Here is a 20,694-nt window from a genome sequence, read left to right as displayed (position 1 = left end):
CCCCTCAGTTTTTTTTTTTTTTTTTTTTTTTTTTGGTTTTTCGAGACAGGGTTTCTCTGTGTGGCCTTGGCCGTCCTGGACTCACTTTGTAGACCAGGCTGGCCTCGAACTCACAGTGATCCACCTGCCTCTGCCTCCCGAGTGCTGGGATTAAAGGCGTGCGCCACCACGCCCGGCTCAGCCCCTCAGTTTTACTAATACAATTTGTAGTGGCTCTAAAGATGGTTGAGTAGTTAGGAGTGCTAACTGCGTCATTGGAGAACTGGCCTTCAGCCCCTAGCACCCAGAGCAGCAGCTTGAAAAATTCCTGTAACTTCAATTTCAAGGTATCCGAAACACCCTCCGGCCTCTGCGGATACCTGTACACACACCTGTACAACCTACTAAATCTTTAAATACATTTGCATTGCATTTTACATTTATTTATGCATGTGGTGTAGCCTTCCAACCACAGAGGGCCACTGGTGCGATTTGCTTCTCTTTCCATGGTGTGTCCCAGAGATTGGACTGGATTTTCAGGCTTAGGAGCCTTTACCCTGCAGCCATCTTCTGTGCCCAGGCCATTAAAGGGGAAAAAAAATTGAGGCATTTTATTTTATTTTAAACAGAAACAAGACTTTCTCCTGGTCCTCATTTTTACAGTATAAAAAGTCTTCTAGGGGCTGGAGAGATGGCTCAGAGGTTAAGAGCACTGACTGCTCTTCCAGAGGTCCTGAGTTTGGTTCCCAGCAACCACATGGTGGCTCACAACCATCTATGAGATCTGGTGCCCTCTTCTGGCCTGCTGGCTTACATGCAGGCAGAGTACTGTATAAATAAATCTTAAAAAAAAAAAAAAAGTCTTTGTTTAGGTGAGCTATGCTGTTTTTTTTTTTTTTTTTTTCTTCTCACTTCCACATCCCAGGAGTGGAAGGTCACAGATGTCCGATGTTGCTGGCGTGGTGAGGAGGGGTGGAAAACAGCTGGCCCTGCTGGGGTCTAACCACGGTGCAGCAGAGACGCTCTTACCCTGGGGCATCTGTCCCCTAGGGCTCAGGCTCTTCAGCAGTTTATCCAATTGGACTGACTCATGTTTCCAGAACCATCTTCTCTGGTTGTTTGTTTTTCCCCATGAATAAAAAGAGAGGCGTCCCATACTTAATCGTTATGACCCATGCAAGGTTACTGAGATTGGAAGCTGAATTCTCTTCTACTATTTCTGTAAAAGAAAACTTATTTCCTTAAATTATAAGAAAAGTACACGCTTGGAACCCCAGCACTCAGAGAGGCAGAGGCAGGAGGATCACTGTGAGTTTGAGGCCAACCTGGTCTACAGAGCTACAAGGCTAACCAGAGAAAACCTGCCTCTGAAAAAAACCAAAACCCAAACCCAAAATAAAATAAAAGTGCGTCTCTATGGGGGTTATGTGCACGGGAAATCCAGGTGCCAGAGGACGGCAAGAAGTTGGATTCTCTGGAGCTAGAGTTACCGGCAGTTCTGAGCCACCTGAAGTGGGTTCTAGAAACTGAACTTGTCCTCTTGACAGACTGCAGAGCCAAATCTTCAGCTCTTTCATCACTTTCTTGAGAGGCCTCACGTGGCTCAGGTCTTGAACGACTGAGGCTCCAGTGTCCATCTTCTTCTTTCCAAAGGAGTATAATCCACCCTGTGGAACTTTATACCCACCTTGATATTTATGTATTTTACTCATTTGTTAATTTGACGCAGGGTCTCACCATGTAGTCCAGGCTCATATCCATCTCCAGCCACAGCCTCCTGAATTATAATGGATACACCACCACGCCCATCTTAAATGGCATTTTAAAGTTCTGAGAGCAGCCTTTCCAAGTCATTCTTCCAAAGAGCCTTAAGTTCCTCTCTCTCAGGACCGCCTAGGGCACCACCCAGATGGCCGCGGGGCCGTCAGTGGGTCGCCTCCTCTTAACAGCTGCCTGGGCTCCCATTAAAATTGAGAGCAACTGGCCCCTTGGACGATCAGAATTCAGACTTGTTTAGTTCTATGCATCCAACTGCACAACTGTGCGATGCTTCGAGGTCAGTCTCAGCTTTGTAGAGTCCTAGAGAAATTAGAAGGGAAGAGAGGGGGAAGAAAAAGGAGGTGGTGGTGGTGGAGAGGGACCCTAGCTCTCCCAGGCAGTGGCCATCAGCCTCCAAGAGGCAGGGATTCAGAATGAAGCCCTTTTTTTTTTTTTCCCTTTTTCTTTTTTTAAATAAACGGAAGAGTCGCTCTGCGCTCCTCGCCCGGGAGGTTCCAAAGGTCGTCACACTGGGGCCTGGGGGCGATCTTCTCCCCCGCGGCCGGAGCGGGGGAGGAGGGTGGTGGGAGGAGGGGAGGCGCACACAAAAGCGGGCCGGGCCAAGAGGGCTAATGTTTCCTGTTTGCCTGGAACCCCCTCCCCGGACTCCCCTCCCCCACCCCTCCCAGCACTCGGGCGGAAGTGAGTTTGCTCCTTTGGAGATTAAAAGGATTCCGAATTCCGATCAGTCCCAATAACCGGCGTTCCAAGAGGCGGCAAAGCGGAGAAAGAAGGGGACACATGCGCGCGCGCACGCAGCCCCCCGTTCGGGGGAGTAGTGCAAAATAAAACCCAAAGCAACCCAGGAGACCAGGGCACCGGGAGAGCCTGAGCCCGGTAGGCGCAGCGCAGCCGGGGCCACCCGCGTCCCCGCTCGGCGACTCGTTTGCAGGAGGATGACGCAGGCGGTAGCCGCGGGCGGCGTTGGCCACGCGGCTCCCGAAGTGGCCGCGCGGGTCCCTCGCCGGCTCCTCTGATTCCAACACGCCCGGGAGGGAGACTCGGTTCCCGAGGCTCCGGGATTGCAGGGGGGACCCGAGCGAGGGTGAAATGGCCCGATGACAAAGGAAATGTGATCCCCCTTCGCTGCCCAGGTTTCGGAGAGGACGGCCGTGAGGAGGAGGGGCGCGCGGTGCGCGCGGAACGCGGATAGCATTGCACGACGGCCCCGCGCGGAGCGGGCGGCGGGTACATCCAATATCTTCCCGCCGATGAATAATTCAGGGCGGCCCGCGGGGACCTGTGGCCCCGCGTCGCGGAGCGCCTGAGGCCGGAGAAGGGTCGGAGCCCGCGCTAGAGAGAGCTAGGAGGCCGGGGGGACACGCGGGCGCCGGGCCGCGTGGGGCGCGCGTGCGTGTGAGCGCAAATAGACCGCGGCCCGGCCCGGCTGCGCAGAGACGCCGAGTGCGTGGGGCGCGCGTGCGTACTTGGCACGCGTGCTTCCGCGGGCCGGGGGCCCCCGCACGAGGCGCAGCTGCGCGCCCAAGCCGACCGCGCCGCGGGGGAGGCTGCGCCTCGGCCGCCACGCAGGAACTCCTGTCGCCGCGTCATGCGGCGGGGCGGCTGGCGTCGCGCGCGGGGACTTGGGCTGCTGCGACTTGGGAGCGTTTTCCCCTCCCTCCAGGAGACTCAATCCGTTTAGCCTGGGGCAAAAGGGGGAAAAGAGAGGAGGCAACACAAGACTCAGGACCAAATTTCTTTTGCGCCGCGGGGACTGGATTCCACGACGGACTTTGAGACTTTTGCCGGCGCTCGCCCGCTGCAGAGTGGCAGTGCATGCCTGCCGCGCCGAGGTGGCCCAGGGGTCGCCTCCACCGCGTCCTGGATGCGCTCTGCTGAGTGAGCCGCGCGCCCTCCTCTCCGCACGCCCTCTTTCCTCCGGCCCGCCTGCAAATGGCTTCGTTCCCCGAGCCCGACTTCCAGATCTGCCTGCTATGCAAGGAGATGTGCGGCTCGTCCGCGCCGCTCTCCTCCAGCTCGTCCGCCTCGTCGTCGTCCTCGCAGACGTCTACGTCGTCCGCGGGCGGCAGCGGCCCCGGGGCGGCTGCGCGGCGCCTACACATCCTGCCCTGCCTGCACGCCTTCTGCCGGCCGTGCCTCGAGGCGCACCGGCTGCCCGCTCCCGCCGGCGCCGGCCCCGCCGAGGCGCTGAAGCTGCGCTGTCCCGTGTGTGACCAGAAGGTGGTCCTGGCCGAGGCGGCGGGCATGGACGCGCTGCCGTCGTCCGCCTTCCTGCTCAGCAACCTGCTGGACGCCGTGGTGGCTACTGCCGACGAGCCGCCGCCCAAGAACGGGCGCGCGGGCGGCGGCCCCGGGGGCGCGGGCGGCCACAGCAACCATCGGCACCACGCGCACCACCCGCCCCAGCGCGCGGCCGCTCCAGCGCCGCAGCCGCCTCCCGGCCCGGCCGCCTCCCCCGCGGCGCTGCTCCTGCGCCGGCCTCACGGCTGCAGCTCGTGCGACGAGGGCAACGCCGCCTCGTCGCGCTGCCTCGACTGCCAGGAACACCTGTGCGACAACTGTGTCCGCGCGCACCAGCGCGTGCGCCTCACTAAGGACCACTACATCGAGCGCGGGCCGCCCGGGCCTGCGGCCGCCTCGGCAGCGCAGCAGCTAGGGCTCGGGCCGCCCTTCGCTGGCGCGCCCTTCTCCATCCTTTCGGTGTTCCCGGAGCGCCTCGGTTTCTGCCAGCACCACGACGACGAGGTGAGTGCGTGTGGGGCGCGGGCGAGGGGAGAGGACGCTTTTGCAGACTTACAGCACCCCTTCTTTAGGTCCCCCCCGAGAAGTCGGACCTGGCCAAAACATTAGATTACCTCCGTTTCTTGTTTCGGGTTTTCTGTTTGTTTTTATTAGTGAGGATCGAACCCAGGGCCTTAAGCACCTCAATTCTACCCGGGAAATAAGACTCCAGGCCCCTGACCTTTTTAAAAAATTTTTTGTTTTAAAACATTTATTTGTACACGTGTGTGGAGGTGAGGGGACAACTTTTCAGGAATCGGTTGTCTCTTCCTCACCATGTGGGCCCCGGGATCGAAGTCAGGTCTTTCTGGGTTTTTTTTTTTTTTTTTTTTTTTTTTGCAAGTGCCTCTTAATCAATAAGCCATCTTGCCAGCCCACCTTCATGGCTTCTTTTTTCTCCTGTGGGGTAAAATGTGCAGTGGGTGTATCCATATAGGCACGGGTTGTGAAGAGATAAAGTATATTTGTGGAGCCGTGGACTCCTTTTGTGTGGGCCCGCCAGAGGCCGCCCAATGTGCTGAGAGAGCTCTTGGGGTGGGGAGGGAATGGTTGTGGTTGGGAGTTGCTTCCCACGTGCGTGCAGGCCCGGAAGACTTAGTTTTTGTTGTCATTTTCCACAGGTTGCCATTCACCAAGTTGTCTGCCTGGTTGTTGTGGTTAGGGGCCTCTGCCTATGGCTTTTTAAGAACCAAGGAACACCGGTATTGAGTCCTTATTTCTGCTTCTGCAGTTGTTTTGCATTCTGTGTGTAAAGCATGTTCTGGTTGGCGAGTACCTATGTGCTGTGACCATGTGGCCTCGTGGGGGCCCTTGAGAGAGTTAGAAGCCAGATTGGGGACTGTCGCAGTTGGATCTCGGGCACTGTACCCAAGCCGGCCCCATCTTCCATCTCTCGAGGGACCCGCTGGCCACCCTGACCGCCTGCCCGTCATCCACAGGCAGTCCACTTGGCTTGGAAAAATTGTGCAGCCACCCGCAGCGCGAACTTGGGGGGGGGGACGGCATGCCAAGTCTGAGGGCTGCACTGCCCGCCCTCGGATCTGATCATCCCTTTGGGTTCTTGATTTCTTTTTTCCCCCCACTTTGGTATTGGACCACACTACCTTCAATTCCTTGGGAACCCCACTGGAAGCCGAGGGCAGAGGCTTGGTGGGACCACCCTTACTTAGCCTTGGTGGGTTGGGCAACCTGGTCTACCTACCTGTAAATCAGAGACCCACGCAATCTACCGCCGCGGGGAGAAGCTGGGGACAAACAGCCCTGCTTGACTTACTGTGGGATCACCGGTGCCCCCACAGTTGAGTCCAGTGTTTGACCTGTTATTTGGGGAGGAGGGCACAGCTACCCTCTGGTGGCCCTCATGTTGACTAAGCTTGCACAGAAAGTTGAAATTCTAACGCGGGGAGGAAACCTTTATTTTTTAAAGGTTTCTTCTGAAGTTTAGATAGACTCCGTGGCTCACATTTTTTCAGCCCCAGTTGACTCGGGCTTTCTTGCATTACTGCTTGGATGTTTCTAGTATGTTCTTCCCGTTACTTTTAGGAAGTCCCTTAGCAGGAAGATGGAAGATGTCATTTTTTGTTAAGTTTTATTCAGAGATGCTTCTCATTTAGGCTCTAAGGCTGTTTGTCGCTGGCTGATTTGAAAAAGGCTCACTTCTCGCCTGTTTATTTTGAGATAGGGTCTTTTCTTTAGCCTAGGCTAGCCTGGAACTCTAGCCCAGGTTGGTCTCTGACCCATCCATCTTCCTGCCTTAACGTCCCCAAATGCTGAGATTACAGAGAGCACCATGACTGGCATCACCACAAAACAAACACTTTTGATGAAGCAGGTAAAATAATGAGTTTCTCGATGGCATCTTCATACGTGTTTTCCTAGCTGCTGCCCTGTCACCCGCCTGTTGCTTAGTTTTCTTCCGCTTTCGAGTCATAAATAAATACCTATGTTGGGGGTCTGTGAGACCATGTCAGCTTTTTGTTTTTCCTTCCCAGTCCTTCCTCAGCCCCCTGTCTCTGAAGCCCCTTATCCTCGCATGGGCCACATTGAGGAAAAGTCGGTTTTCCTTCCTAGTCTTGTTTCCATCCATTCTCAGCAGATGACACGATTTCGTTATTGGCTGTGTCTGTTTTGTCTCTGTAAATTATCAAAGTGCTTGAACGGCGTGGGTGAGGAACCTGAGGCTCTTTGCACCCAGCATCCCTCCCACCCAGATGATGTCTTTAAAAAGCCCCTTTCAACGTGGTACGGTCAGGAAACTGAGGCTGTCAAGGGAATGTCGCGTTTGCTAAGTTTTCCCGGCTTTTTATTAAAGCAAGAAGGTTGGAAATTGTCAGCCGGTTATTCCTTACTGGAAATGGTCTTTAAGGGTCTCAGGAAATGAGTTGTTCCCTTTGAGAAGTCACTGCCTCTGGCTGGGAAAGAGTACCTGGGGCTCTTTTGGGGGGGGGGATGATTGGTAGGTCTCTGCTGTCTTCACTTTTTTAGGGGATGATAGATGGACCACTGTCTTGACTGTGGTACACAGAGCACCTCATTTGAATTTCACTGTGCCATCCTGTTTTTTAAAAATATGCAACCCTGTGAAGTTAATCCTGTGTCAACAGGGAGAAATAATTTGGGGTGTCTTCCTTTCAGGGACTGATGGTGCTGTGGCTGCCTTGTCACCCAACTTTTCCCTGGGAAGATGACCTTGTTTAGGTATCCTACAAACCCCCAATTTGGTTTTTTTTTCCTTCGAGACAGGGTTTCTCTGTGCAGCCTTAGCTGTCCTGGACTCACTTTGTAGACCAGGCTGGCCTTGAACTCACAGAGATCCCCCTGCCTCTGCCTCCCAAGTGCTGGGATTAAAGGTATGTGTTACCCCCAATTTGGAACTTGAGGCATGATGTCTGAACATTTATTTGGTTTAAGTAGAAAGTACAAGAACTTTGAAACCTAGAAAGACCTGGCCATGGTTTTACACTTGCAATCCCAGGATGAGACAGAGGCAAGCCTGGGCTACAAAGTGAAACCTTGTCTCAAACATCTAAAGGGGAGGTTTAAAAAGGAGACATGGGTTTTCTGGCACAGAAGACCTGCTTGCTTAGTCCTTTGGCTGGTTCCATGCTTAGAGAAAAGCTGCTTCTGATCCTAGGGACAGGGGTCCCATGGCTACATTTTCTTGAAGCCTTGTGAAAAGCTCAAGGCTTCAGAGATTTTTCTCGTTTTTCTGGGATGGCTGCTACCACAACCTATCAGTCAGTGACTCTCTCTCACCCCCCTTTGCCTCCCCAGTGACTACCTAGTATGTGAGTACTTGCTTACTTTGGGAGCTACACTGGGAAGGAAGTCAGTGTGTTGAGTGACCCAAAGCTGGCCAGTAAGCTTGGTTAAAATGAATGGCAGGACTCCAGGGGACCCTTGGGGACTGGTAGGTGATGACAGAGACTGGATACAGGGGAGGCCTGGCTGGGATTTAGTTTTCCAGCCTGAGGTGGGTTTCTGGAAAGATCAGAACTAATCCCAAACTGGTTTAACTCGGAATATGGAGTCTTCCTGGGACTGTCTTACTCCAGATCCTGATCTTTGAACAGGGCAGTCTGTTTCCTGTCTCCCAACCTGTGAGCATCATGTCTGTAGTCTCTATGTCCTTGTTGTTTTGTTTAGTTTTTTGAGGGTTTTTTTTTCTTCTTCTTCTTCATTCTTAGGATTGAAGCTGCTTTTTTTTTTTTTTTTTTTTTTTTTTTTTTTTTTTTTTTGCCTGCTGTTACTTCTTGTCTGTGTTTTTTTTTAAATCATGCATGTCTTTGTGCACTACAAAATCTGTGCAAAATATGTGTCGTGTCATTCCCCCCCAACCCAATTTTTGAGATAAGGTTTCTCTGTGTAGCCTTGGCTGTCCTGGACTCACTTTGTAGACTAGGCTGGCCTCGAACTCACAGCGATCCTCCTGCCTCTGCCTCCCAAGTGCTGGGATTCAAGGCTTTCACCACCATGCCTGGCCGCAAAATGGTTTTTAAAACCATATACTTTTTAAAAGTACTTGAATGTCAAAGTAGTTGTTTCGCCCTCCCCTCTTCACCTTGTCCTGGTTCTGCCTCAGCAGGCCAGAGGGTCCTAGGATTACAGGAAGACTAGCCCGTCTTAAGAGATGAGACCCATGTCACAACCAAGCAGAAGAAAACCCTCTCTCCATCCTAACCTTTCTTTATCTGTCCTCTCTGGAGGTCAGATTTATGGTAAACTTAGAATTTCTTCCAAAAGTGTAGTTTTAACTGGAGTCTTACTGGTGGGAGAGTGATGAGGGTCTCAGGTCACAGTGCGCGTATCTCACCTGTGGGCTGCAAAACTGAACTTGGAGCTTTGAGCTCCTTGTAAGTGATGCCACTGCCTGTAGTTGAGCAAGTAAACGCTCTCAGTGAATGTAAAGCCACTTGCTGACTGCCAGGCTTGTGGACTGTTACCCGGACTATTCACTGAAGTGCACGGAGCAGAATTTCATCAGCGTGGCTAGTTCAGCTAGTCCAAGCCCGCTGTTAGGTTGTTACCTTAGATGTGAGAAAGGCCATGGACTGGGGGCTGTTCTATCCACAGTGCGGAAGCCTTTCTGTGTATGCTTCTGAAATTATCTCGAGGAGGGGAGGGAAATCTGCTTTTTGAAATTGCATAGACTTCATAGTTGTTTACAAAATCTGGTTTTCAGTGTTTGGATTAGGTTTTCTGGGTATCAGTGAAGATATTTTAGGGGAAGAAGAACCTCCAGGCTTCACTTAACTTCCTTTTGTCAAGAACATTTTTCAAAGTTGTATCTGGAATAGAGAAATCTTGAAAGTGTTTGGAGACAGATGAAATTGCTCACCATAACCCCCGGTGTTTCACTTTTAGTCAGATAAATACTATGTTTTAGAAGAATCCAAGCCTTTCAGACTCAGGCCATGGTGTCTGGTTTGTTAAAAAAAAAAAAAAAAAAAAAAACAACACCCCTTTAAAATGGTTGCAAGCTTCTCCTGGGCGCCTGTGCCTGTGGATGAGCCTAACCTTTTATCTTTTAAAACATAGCTTTCTTGTGTGTCTGCCCTTGTGGGAGGGGTAAATGAAGTGAAGCTGCTGCTGTGGGGTTTTGTTTGCCTTGTTTGCCGGGGTGGAAAGTGTGCGTAAATCTGATTTTGTTTTTTATTTTTTATTATTATTTTTTAAAGATTCTGACTTGTTCTTCCCTGTCCTTTTGTTATTTGGAGTCAGGGACTTGTTATGTAGCCTGGGCTGGCCCTCCTGCCTCAGCCTCCCCAGGGGTGACATCAGCAGGGCCCCCTTACTTGAGCTCTGGTGGTTCTAAAGTTTAATCCCCTGTGGCTGCTCAGTCACATGGTTTGCTCTTTCTCCATCCAGTTCCAAACACGGGTCAAGGTTTATTGTAGCTGCGCTCATTCTTAGTCAATAGTGGTGGGAGATAGATCACTGCGATGAATTTTACCCCTTGTTTGCACCTTCAGAATATCCCTTCTTTCCCTCCACCTGCGACACAAGCGGACAGCAGGCACCCGAAGGCTGTTCTGCCTTCTCTGTTTTGAAAGACAGCAGAGAAGGCTCCTGAGAAAGAGTTCCAGGCAGTCTTCCGGGTTCTCCCACCTTCCCCTCCAGCTGAGGCCCGCTTGCCCCAAACTAGACTATTCTTGGGTACTGTGCTCTTGGGTATCTCTCTTCCACTTTGGGTTTGTTCTTAGTCATCTCTCGCTTTAGTGTTTGGGGGGGGGGGCTAGCTAGCCAGAAGCACGTTACCTACCAGCACTTTCCCCAGCCCCAAATGGATCGACTCCTTAGCAGATTTGGGGGGGCAGGAGGGAAGGTGCTAGTTTATTTGCATCTGAAAGTGACTTCACCTCCCTCCCTTGGAGTCACACTTGAAAACTGGACTTGCTTGCAGCTGGCCCACCTCTTTTCAGGTAGAGGGGTTAGGACGGGGAGAACGAATTTGTTCGGGGACCCTTCTCCATCCAAACCCACTCAGTATTTCTGAGAGCTCTATCTACGGTAACTTACTAGTAGGCTAGTTCTGTGTTTTATTTTGTTTTCTTCCCCTTAAAGTAGGCTTCTTAGATTAGTTTTAATTTATCCTTGGATCACCCCCAGCTATTGAGGGGTTCCCTCTCCCAGCAGTGATCCCAGCTTAATTATCATATGGACCCCACCCCCAAGCCTTGCCTGTTCCAAACCAAATGCCTCTGGAGGAGGCAGTCTCTGAGGGTGCCTGCTTTGTAAGCGGGTTGGGAGTTCTGTCTTGAGTGGGTTCATTCTGTTACTTCTGAATGGGCATGTTTGTTTTTCTGTTGTTTTAGATTTTTTTTTTTTTTTGAGGTACAGTCTCACTGCATAGCTCTTTGGCTGGCTTGAAACTCAGTTTGTAGACCAGGGTAGCATGTAGGTGCTCGGACTTGAACCAGGGTTCCCTGGGAGAGCTGAGCCATGTGCTTAGCACCTCCTGTTAATGTTTGGTGTAGTCTTTTCTCTGTAAGCACTTTCTTGGGATTGCAGGTGTCAGTCCATGGTAACATGTTGAGGCAGAAAATGACAGAATGAAATGGACTGAGAAGGACAGGGGCCTCATTGCTTGGCTTCCCTGTGAAATGATTGATGTGTGTGCTGCACCTTGGGTTTTGTTTGGACCATGAGTAGGTGAGAGGCCCTGGGATGGAAAGTTTTGTATCTCAGCCAGGCAGTGCTGGTACACGCCTTTAATCCCAGCACTCAGGATGCAGAGGCAGGCGGATCTCTTGAGTTTGAGGCCAGCCTGGTCTACAGAGTGAGTTCCTGGGCAGCCAGGGTTACATAGAACTTCACCCCCTCCCCAAAGAAAAAAAAAAGAAAGTTGTACCTCACCTGTTGCCAGCTTCATTCTACAGTTACTTAAGGACGTTTGACTAGCTGCTTTCTAGCCATAACCATTTGCATGGTTAACAGAAAATATTTTCTGGGGCCAGGGACTGGCTCATCTCCTAGTATCTGGAGTTTAGTGACTGGCACCCACCACCTGAAGCTCACTGCTGGCCCCTGTGGGCACTCACACTCCTGTGCACATACACATAATTAAAAATTAGTTTCCCAAGTCAGGCGGTGCATGCCTTTAATCCAGCACTAGGAAGGCAGAGGCAAGTGAGTCAATGTGAGCTCCAGGACGGTCTACAAAGTTGAATCTAGGACAGCTGTAAGGTTACACAGAGAAACCCTGTCTCTAAAAGGAAAAAAAATTTAGTTTCTTAGTCAGAAACTCCATGGTGTCTCATGGACCACAGTTTTCTAGCAGTCCTGTTTCATTTATTCTAGAGGCCAAAATGTGAGGGACTGTGTGTGTGTGTGTGTGTGTGTGTGTGTGTACATGTGAACCCGGATTTTGCTACTAAACATCCTTCTATACCAGTAAACTCAGGCCTTTGTTTTCTTTTGAGCATGGAACCCAAGGCCTCCTGCAAGCCAGAGAGCACCTCTGCCCTGAGCTGCAGCGCCAGCTGAGGCACAGCAGTACAGTATGGTGGACAGTTTAACACCTGTAGTTTCAGTCTGTGCCTTCCGGGATCGATGCCAAAGGGAGAGAGATAGTGTTGATTTGGAAGCCATCATAGGCTTCTAGCCAATGTCTTTCCCAATGTATGCTTAAGTGTGGTGTAATCAAAACAGGTACAGTAAAGATAAATAACTCATTAGAGTATGTGGTGCACACGTCAGCGGTCAGAGGACAACTCTATGGATGGAGTTCGTTCCCTCGCCCTGGTTGGCCATAGGGTCTCACTATGTAGCCCTAGCTGGCCTGGAACTCCCTATGAAGAGCAGACTTGATCTCAGAAATCCACCTACCTCTGCTTTCAGAGCGCTGGGATGACTGGGGCCTGACTGGTTCCCTGTACCTTTATTGGGGCGGATGAAGTCAGGTCACCAGGCTTATTCAGACAGCTGTAGCCCAGGATAGCCTCTAGCCCAGACTGTCCTTTTGTGCTGGGATTGCAGGTGTGGCCCCACACCTCACAGGTACTGCTTGTGTTTCTTATAACAACATTTTGTAGTTAGCTGCACCATTGAAAATTCCCCAGGCCATCCAGGGTTACAAAGCAAGACTCTTGATTTTGGGGCAAGCGGTCCTGGTTGCTGGTTGCTGGCTTTGGAGGGCTCTTCATCTTCATCGATGTCTGGGCTGTTTCTTCGTGGAAGCAGCAGGAGGTCCCAGCCTTCCCAGTGTGGTCTCTTCTGTGAAACTTGGATCATGGTGGCCCCTGGCAGGTTCGGGTGAGAGGCTTGAGTTGGGCTGAAAGTCTTGGAGAGTGAGGGTTTAGATGTTGGGCTGTGGAGGGTGAGAGTTTAGATGTTGGACTGTGGAGGGTGAGGGTTTAGATGTTGGGCTGTGGAGAGTAGTTTCTATAGAGCCTGCTGTGGGAGGAGTTCAGGGAGTGTCTCAGTGGAGAGCCTCCCTCAAATCTTTTGAACTTTTTTTCCCTTTTCTTTTTTTCTTCTTTTCTCAACATAGGGTTTCTCTGTGTAGTCTTGGCTGTCCTTGGACTCTCTTTGCAGAGCAGGTTCACCTGGAGTTCACAGAGATCTGCCTGCCTTTGCCTCCCCGAGTGCTGGGATCACAGGTGTGTGCCACCACACCCAGCTCTTTTTTGGTTTTTAGAGACAGGGTTTCTCTGTGTATCCTTGACTGTCTTGGACTTGCTCTGTAGACCAGGCTGTCCTCGAACCCACAGCGATCCGCCTGCCTCTGCCTCCTGAGTGCTGGGACTAAAGGCCACCTGGTCTCTTTTTAACTTCTTAGGAAGGTGTGAGGTTTCCCCACCCCCTTCATGGAGCCTAGTGGGCTATTTGAATGTATCAGTTAGGAATCAGAGTCTAGGGTTAGTGGTTTATTCGAATTGCTGTAAATTCATGTCCAAGCCAAGGCTACATAGGAGGACCCTGCCTACATAGGACCGGTGAGATGGTTGAACTAGCAGAGATGATGTGTTTACCAAGCCTGAAGAGCTGAGTCCAGTCCCCTACCCCATCTGACAAGAGAACTTACTCTGTTGTCATCTGCACATGCTTGTCAGGGCATGGGTGCAGATAAAAGCAAACAGTGGAAGAGCAGCCTACCTCCCAGGGAGGGAGTGACATCCATCTAAGGGGGTCCTTGTGGCTGCTGGTGCTCAGTTGGTAAGATATGGTAAAACATCTGTTGATCAGCGAAGCCGCCCACCCCCCCCCCTTTGGAGGGGGTACTTTTGAGACAGGAATTCTCTGTGTAGCCCTGGCTGTCCTACAACTTGCTCTGCAGACTAGGCTGGCCTTGAACTCACAGTGATCCTCCTGCCTCTGCCTCCTGAGTGCTGGGATTAAAGGCATGCGCCACCACGCCTGTCCCTGAGGAAACAGTTTTTAAAGGCTGTTTTTACTTGGATATGGTGCCTCAAGCCTGTAATCTCATTATCATGAGGCGTGAATTTTCTCATGGACTCAGGCACATTCGGAGGTAGAGCCAGCACAGTCAGGCCAGGGCCTTGCTGGGAACTCACTCCCCCATAGGCTCTGCAGCGCTCCTACCTCTGAATTCCACTTAACTGGGAGCCTTTCTGAGCACATCGTTGGACTTGGTAGTCCTTGCCCACTTGAAGGAAAGATGAAACATCACTGCAGACGTTTGTCATTTCTATGTGGGTGGCTGCCCCTGGAAGGTAGACAGTGGGGAATGTGTTGGTTCTAGATGGAATTTGGTATCGCACACAGTCACAGCCTTGAAAAGAGGTGGCTCAGTGCAGGTCACAGACAGGAACTGGAGGTTGGAGCCTCTCCTTCCCCTCCCCACCATGGCCAGTGTCTTTGAGTGCCATCTGTACCTCTCAGCCTTGGCTAGAGAAATGACAACTAACCCTGTCTGCCTACCCGGCTACTTGCATGGTTTTGCTCATTTACATTGTAGCATAGATTTTAGCATACTTTGGCCACACCTGCTGTTTGTAAAAACTGCACTAGTGCCCAGGTGTGGTGGTGTAAGCCTTCCATCTCAGCACTTGCAGGTGGATCTCAGATACAGTGAGTTCCAGGGCAGCAAGAACTACATAGTGAAACCCTGTCTCCAAAACCAGCAACAACAAAAAACAAAACAAAGTGCTGGTCTTACCAGCCCCCGGGTATGCTTTTAGTTTCTCTGGGATGTTGTGAGGAGACATTTTGGATTGCCTTTAGTTACTATCTTGTGAAATGGGGAGGGGTTAGTGCAGTCAATTTTTCAGCCTTAAAAAGTTGTAAAAACCTGAGTTCGAAGCCTACCTGGTCTATAGTGTGAGTCCAGAGCAGCCAAGGCTGCACGGAGAAATCCTGTCTTGAAAGCAAAAAACAACAAATTAAAGCCAAAGCAAAACCAAAACAAACCCCCAAAACCAAAGCAAGCAGGGCAGTGGTGTCGCATTCCTTTAATCCCAGCACTTCGGAGGCAGAGGCAGAGGCAGAGGCAGAGGCAGAGGCAGGAGGATCTCTGTGAGTTCAAGGTCAGTATGGTCTATAGAGCGAGTCCTAACCCCTATCTGGGGTAAGGGAGGGGACAAAAAACAAAAAACAGATTGAGCTGCCAGGCTCTGGAGGCAGAGGCAGGTGCATCTCTGTGAGTTCGAGGCCAGCCTGGTCTACAAATGAGTCCAGGACAGCCAGGGCTATTACACAGAGAAACTCCGTCTCAACAAACAAACAAACAAACATCCAAAAAACCGATTGAGCTGCCCAGGCTTAAAAACCAGTGGGGCTTGGTGGCACAGGCCTGCAATCTCAGTACTCAGGGAGACAGGGCCAGGTGGATCTCTGTGAATTTGAGGCCAGCCTGGTCCACTAATTGAGTCTAGGATGGCCAAGGCTACACAGAGAAACCCTGTCTTGAAAAACCAAATAAACACGCCGGGCGTGGTGGCGCACGCCTTTAATCCCAGCACTCGGGAGGCAGAGGCAGGCGGATCGCTGTGAGTTCGAGGCCAGCCTGGTCTACAAAGCGAGTCCAGGACAGCCAAGACTACACAGAGAAACCCTGTCTCAAAAAACCAAAAAAAAAAAAAAAAAAAAAAAAAAAAAAAAAAAAAAAAAAAAAAAAAGAAAAACCAAATAAACAAAAATGAAAACAAAAACACAATTTCCCCCCAGACAGGGTTTCTCTGTGTAGCCTTGGCTGTCTTAGACTTGCTTTGTAGACCAGGCTGCCCTCAAACTCAGAGTTATCCACCTGCCTCTGCCTCCTGAGTGCTGAGATTAAAGGTGTGCACCACCACCCCTGGCTAAAAATTGTTATTTTAAAATCTATTTCATGGGTGTTTTGCATGCATATATGTTTATAGCACATGCAACAAACAGAAGTCAGAAGAGAGTGTTCGGTGCCCTAGGACAGGAGTTGCAGACAGTTGTGAGCTGCCATGTGAGTGCTGGGAATCAAACTTGGGTCCTCTGAAAGAAAAACCTGCTCTTTAACCTCTGAGTCTTCTCTTCCTTCAGCCCCGTACTATTTAATTTTATTTTTTGAGTGCTGGGACAAAAGGGGAGTGCTACGATGCCTGATTCAGCCCCTTAACTGTATTTATGTAAGTGTGTCTGTGCAGGTATGTGCCTATGTGTGAAGGTACCTTACCTAAGCAGAGGTCAGAAGAGGGCACTGGAGCCTCAGGACCAGGTTGTGAGCTGCCTGGCTTTAGTAAGTAGGACCCGCTCTTTTGTTTGGGCAGCTTCACAGATCTGCCTGCCTCTGCCTCTCAAGTGCTGGGACTGAAGGCAGCAGGTGCCACACCCAGCTCTTAGTAGGGTGTGCTTAGTAGGGTTGTTGTGGTAAACACCGAGACCAGAATCAGTCTGGAGAGGAAAGGCTTTATTCCCACTCACAGCGCCTGTTCTTAGCCTTCTCTCCAGCCCCTCAGCGTGCATGCTTTCACTGAGGTGTGGTACTCTTGATTTGTGGAGGGACTTTGTTTTTGTTTTGAGACAGGCTTACTCCAGTCCATCTGGTCTAGAACTTGCTATATGTAATGTAGCCAGGGATAGCCTCATACTTGAAGTGGTGCTGCTTCAGCCTCCTGGTCTAGGATTACAGGCAAGAGTCGTCACTACATTGAGTTTCTGCTACTTTATTTTAATGTATTCATATATATATCCATTGTGGATGCAAGCAAGTAATGTACTCAGTATATCTTTCCCCTACACCTACCCCTCTTTTCTCACACTTTGTCCATTTCCATGTCATACATTTATTTTTCATTTTTTGACAGTATTAAAATTACTTTTTTTTCTTCCTTCCTTTTTTCAAGACAGGGTTTCTCTCTGTGTAGCCCCGGCTGTCCTGGACTCTATTTCTTTGTAGACTCAGCTGGCCTTGAACTCCTGAGTGCTGGGATTGGAGGTGTGCATCACCGCTTCTGAGTTTTAACACCTTTTTTTTTTTTTGGTGTGTGGGTGTATGGGCATTTCAGCTGCATGTGTGTCTGCCTGTTGCATTCTTGCAGTGTCTGCAGTGCCCTAAAGAGGTCCCTGGGCGAGGAGCTGCAGATGGCTGTGAACCACCATGTGGGTGCTAGGAACCCGAGCCTGGGCCCTCTTATCCTTGGATTTCTTACTAGCCTAGCAGAGGCAGCTTCACATGGTTTCCCCTCACAGGAAGGATGACACGCTCGCTCCCGTCGGTTGTTTTGTGTTACTCCCCTCCCTTCCTCGCAGCTAGGATCTCACTGTGTCGCCCAGTTCGGCCTTGGACTTCTGCTAATTGTTTAAGGTGCCTGGAGAAGCTAGGCGGTGTTTGATTTTATGATGCTGCTTATTCAGGGACAATCAGTCTGTTAGGCCCGCGGAACTTGTTTCTAGGCTGCTTGCTTATTGGTGTCTGAGGCTGGCTCCTTTTCCACCAGGCCCTTTGGTACCTGTTCTGTCGTTGGATGGCTGTCTTCTCTGCATCTGAAGCAGGATTGCTCTGTTGACAAGAGGGGCGCAGATAGGTGAACACTAAATAAATCCTATAGCATGTGCTTGTAACTGGCAGGGCCTGGTAGGCACGAAGCTTGGAGTTCCGTTCCCAGCACCACAAAAAAAAAAATCCTACTTCAGCTCCTCTTGGTAACACTTGAGGCGGGAACATGGGATGGCGTTTTTGTTTTTAAATTGTGTCCCTTTAGTCAAACTTTGAGGCTCTTCTAAAAACTGACCTTGTTTATAGAATTCATTTGTCCACTAGCATGGACAAGCTTCTGTGCTTGACCTTTCTCAGCCCTTCCCTTTGCTGTGCTCACTCGGTTTACAGTCTGACAGATGGAGGTTAGAACAGGGATTCCTGGGGCTGCCTTGTTCCTGTCTGTCTAGTCCGATTTGACATAGCCACTTGTAAGTAACGTGTTCTTTAGGCTGTATGTGAGTTTCAGGTGAAAAGGGCTAGGTTTTGCTTGCTTGCGTGCATATTTATTTATTTATTTGTTTGTTTGTTTTTGAGTTTTTGAGATAGGGTTTCTCTGTGTACTACCATGCCCGGCTAGATGTATTTATTTTTGTTTTTTTGTTTTTGTTTTGTTTTTTGACACAGGGTTTCTCTGTGTATCCTTGGCTACCCTGAACTCACTTTGTAGACCAGGCTGGCCTTGAACTCACAGCCTGCCTCTGCCTTCCCAGTGCTGGGATTAAAAGTGTGCACCACCACCGTTTGACATATTTATTTTGTACAAAAGAACTTTGTCTCTATATATGTATGTGCTTGGTTCCCAGGAGGTCTGGAAAGGATGTCCAATGCCTCAGATTTGGGATTAGGCGAGGTTGTGAGCCACCATGTGCCTTTAGTTCACAAGAGTTCTTTAACTGCAGAGCCATCTTGTTGGCCCTAAATCAAATCAATCTCCCTCCCTCCCTCCCTCCTTCCCTCCCTCCCTCCCTCCCTCCCCATCAGACCCTAGCATGTTCTTAGCAGCCATTGTACATTTAAAATAAAGCCTGTGGAAGACCATTTGCCAAAGAGGGCTAACCTGAGGAAGGGCTGCCTGGCTCTTACTGCTCAGACTTGGACTCTTCCCTCCTTCCGGCTGACAGGAATATTTGTCCTCTTCCAGCAGCTCCTGCCTGGTTCCCTGGCTGCTGGGACCCTCAAGAGGCACACTGGAAATGTTAATAGGTCCTGGCCTTGCTCTTGGGAGCTTCCCCCACACCCAGCCCCATTTCCTCCTACTCTCTGCCCCTTATTGTCATCAGCCTAATGGAAGAAAAATGGCCGGTCCTGTTTTACCTTACACTAACAGAAAGGGCTGATGGGTGTAGCTGTCATGTGTCCTATTGCTCACTTGTGGTTTCCTTCCTTGAGCTTTCTGTTCATGTACTTTGGCCAATTTCTTCTTCTTCTTTTTTAAATTAAAATAAATCATCCAGTTTCTTTTTTTATTTAAATTTATTTAGTTTTTTAAGACAGAGTTTCTCTTGTAGTCCTGGCTGTCCTATACTCGTTTTGTAGACCAAGCTGGCCTCTGAACTGGCAGAGATCCACCTGGTTCTGCCTCCCAAGTGCTGGGATTAAAGACATGCACTACCATTCCCAGATTAAACGTTTTTTGTTTTTACATGCATGGAGGTCAGAGGACAATTTGAGGGAGCTTGGTTTTTCCTTCTACCATGTGGGTCTTGAGGGTTGATCTCAGGTCAAGGGCTTAGCAGAAAACCCCTCCACCTGTTGAGCCAGGTTGTAGGCCCAGTAAAATATATATATTTTTTTTTTCTGGGGATGGGTGGTTTTATGAGACAAGGTTTCTCTGTGTAGTATTGCTGTTCTGGAACTCTGTGGACCAGGCTGGCCTCTGAACTCAGATCCCTTTGCTTCTCCCTGCCAGAGTGCTGGGATTAAAGGTGTGTGCGGCCACTGCTACTCCTGGACCAATGACACAGATTTTGATAAGGAGACTATCACCACTACTCCCAGCAAGTGGGTGGGTCTTTTTGTTTTTTGAAACAGAATTTCTCTGTGTAGCCCTGGCTGTCCTGAACTCACTTTGTAGACCAGGCTGGCTTCGAACTCACAGAGATCCGCCCGCCCACCTCTGCCCCTGAGCCCTGGGATTAAAGGGGTGGGCCACCATGGCCGGCTCAAGTGGGTGGGTCTTATTGGTGGAAGTTGCCATGTCCTGGCTCACTTCTGATGAGTGCAGAATGTTCTCAACCAGCGTACTTTTTTTTTTTTTTTTCTTTCTTTTTTTCTTTTTTCCCTTTTTGCTGTTTCTGGGTCACAATGCAAAACGGCCAGGGCACATTGTTTGCTGCTGCTGAGCAGATGCCTGCTGGGAGGCGAATTCCTCGAGGACTGCCTGGAAAACACGGAGGTGAATTCCACTCCATCAATACGATGCTCATGCCTTGCCTGACCTTCTGAGTCTTTGAGGGACACAGAGAAGCAGAGTTACCTTCTGGGGACCTTTGCATCACTAGAATAGGGAAAGGCAATATGTCATCTGGTAAAGGTGCTGTATTTTTAAAGTTCCCAAGCAATCACACTAGGTGCGTGGTAGAGAAGCAGAAAGCCAGCTTTTGTGTGATGTCACAGAGGTGACCAGACAGGACAGGGAAGCCAGGAACTTCCCTCAGAATTGACAGCATATTTTGTGTAGGGGCAGTAGGGTCTGAGGTTGGTTACTTGCCTAGGCAGCCAGGTTGGCTTCCCTTGCAGAAGGCATTTCCTTTCAGGGAAAAAAAAAAATTTTTTTTTAAAGCTTCTTAACGTAAAATGTGCAGAGGATGAGATGGGGGCGGGTGGGCTAGGCAGACACTGCCAACTGAGGTATTCCCCTAGCCCACATCAGGGGAGTTTTGCCATAGACCAGCTATTGTAAATGCCTTTTAGAATAGCCTTCCGCTGGTGATGAGGTCCCAGGGGAAGTGACCTGATGGCACCAGTGAGGCCACGTGACTCCCTGATCTTTACTGTGGCTGCAGGCTGCTTCCTTCCTGCAGAGAGAGGCTAGAGCCCTCCTTTCTCCCCCAGAAGCCTGGCTGTGGAGGAAGGCTGTCTCACCAGCCCTGCCAGAGCTCTGATTCTTTCCCCACAAGCAGTCCCTGGATACCAGTAGGATCTAAGTGTATTGGAAACAGGAGGGAATTGGGCTGGATGAGGTTGGGTTAAGGGCATTGATTGTGGGTGTACTTAGGAAGGAGAAGAGCCCACCCCTGGTGCTT

The 20,694-nt window shown here is 50.3% G+C and overlaps 1 protein-coding gene across 1 annotated transcript in view; it reads left to right on the top strand.

Annotated features, from left to right (window-relative positions):
* The first annotated feature begins 3,331 nt into the window (after positions 1–3,331).
* Positions 3,332–20,694, top strand: part of Trim71 (tripartite motif containing 71) — a 53,014-nt gene continuing 35,651 nt past the window's right edge. Inside the window, exon 1 of the mRNA XM_051140621.1 lies at positions 3,332–4,503. Within this exon, the coding sequence (XP_050996578.1) occupies positions 3,691–4,503 (813 nt within the window). The 5' untranslated portion in view covers positions 3,332–3,690. The remainder of the gene's footprint in view (positions 4,504–20,694) is intronic.

Source organism: Acomys russatus, chromosome 32 (genome assembly GCF_903995435.1).
Source record: "Acomys russatus chromosome 32, mAcoRus1.1, whole genome shotgun sequence".
In the NCBI taxonomy this organism is placed as follows: domain Eukaryota; kingdom Metazoa; phylum Chordata; class Mammalia; order Rodentia; family Muridae; genus Acomys; species Acomys russatus.
Note: the sequence above shows the minus strand (reverse complement) of the source record. Positions and strands in the feature narration are given on the sequence as shown.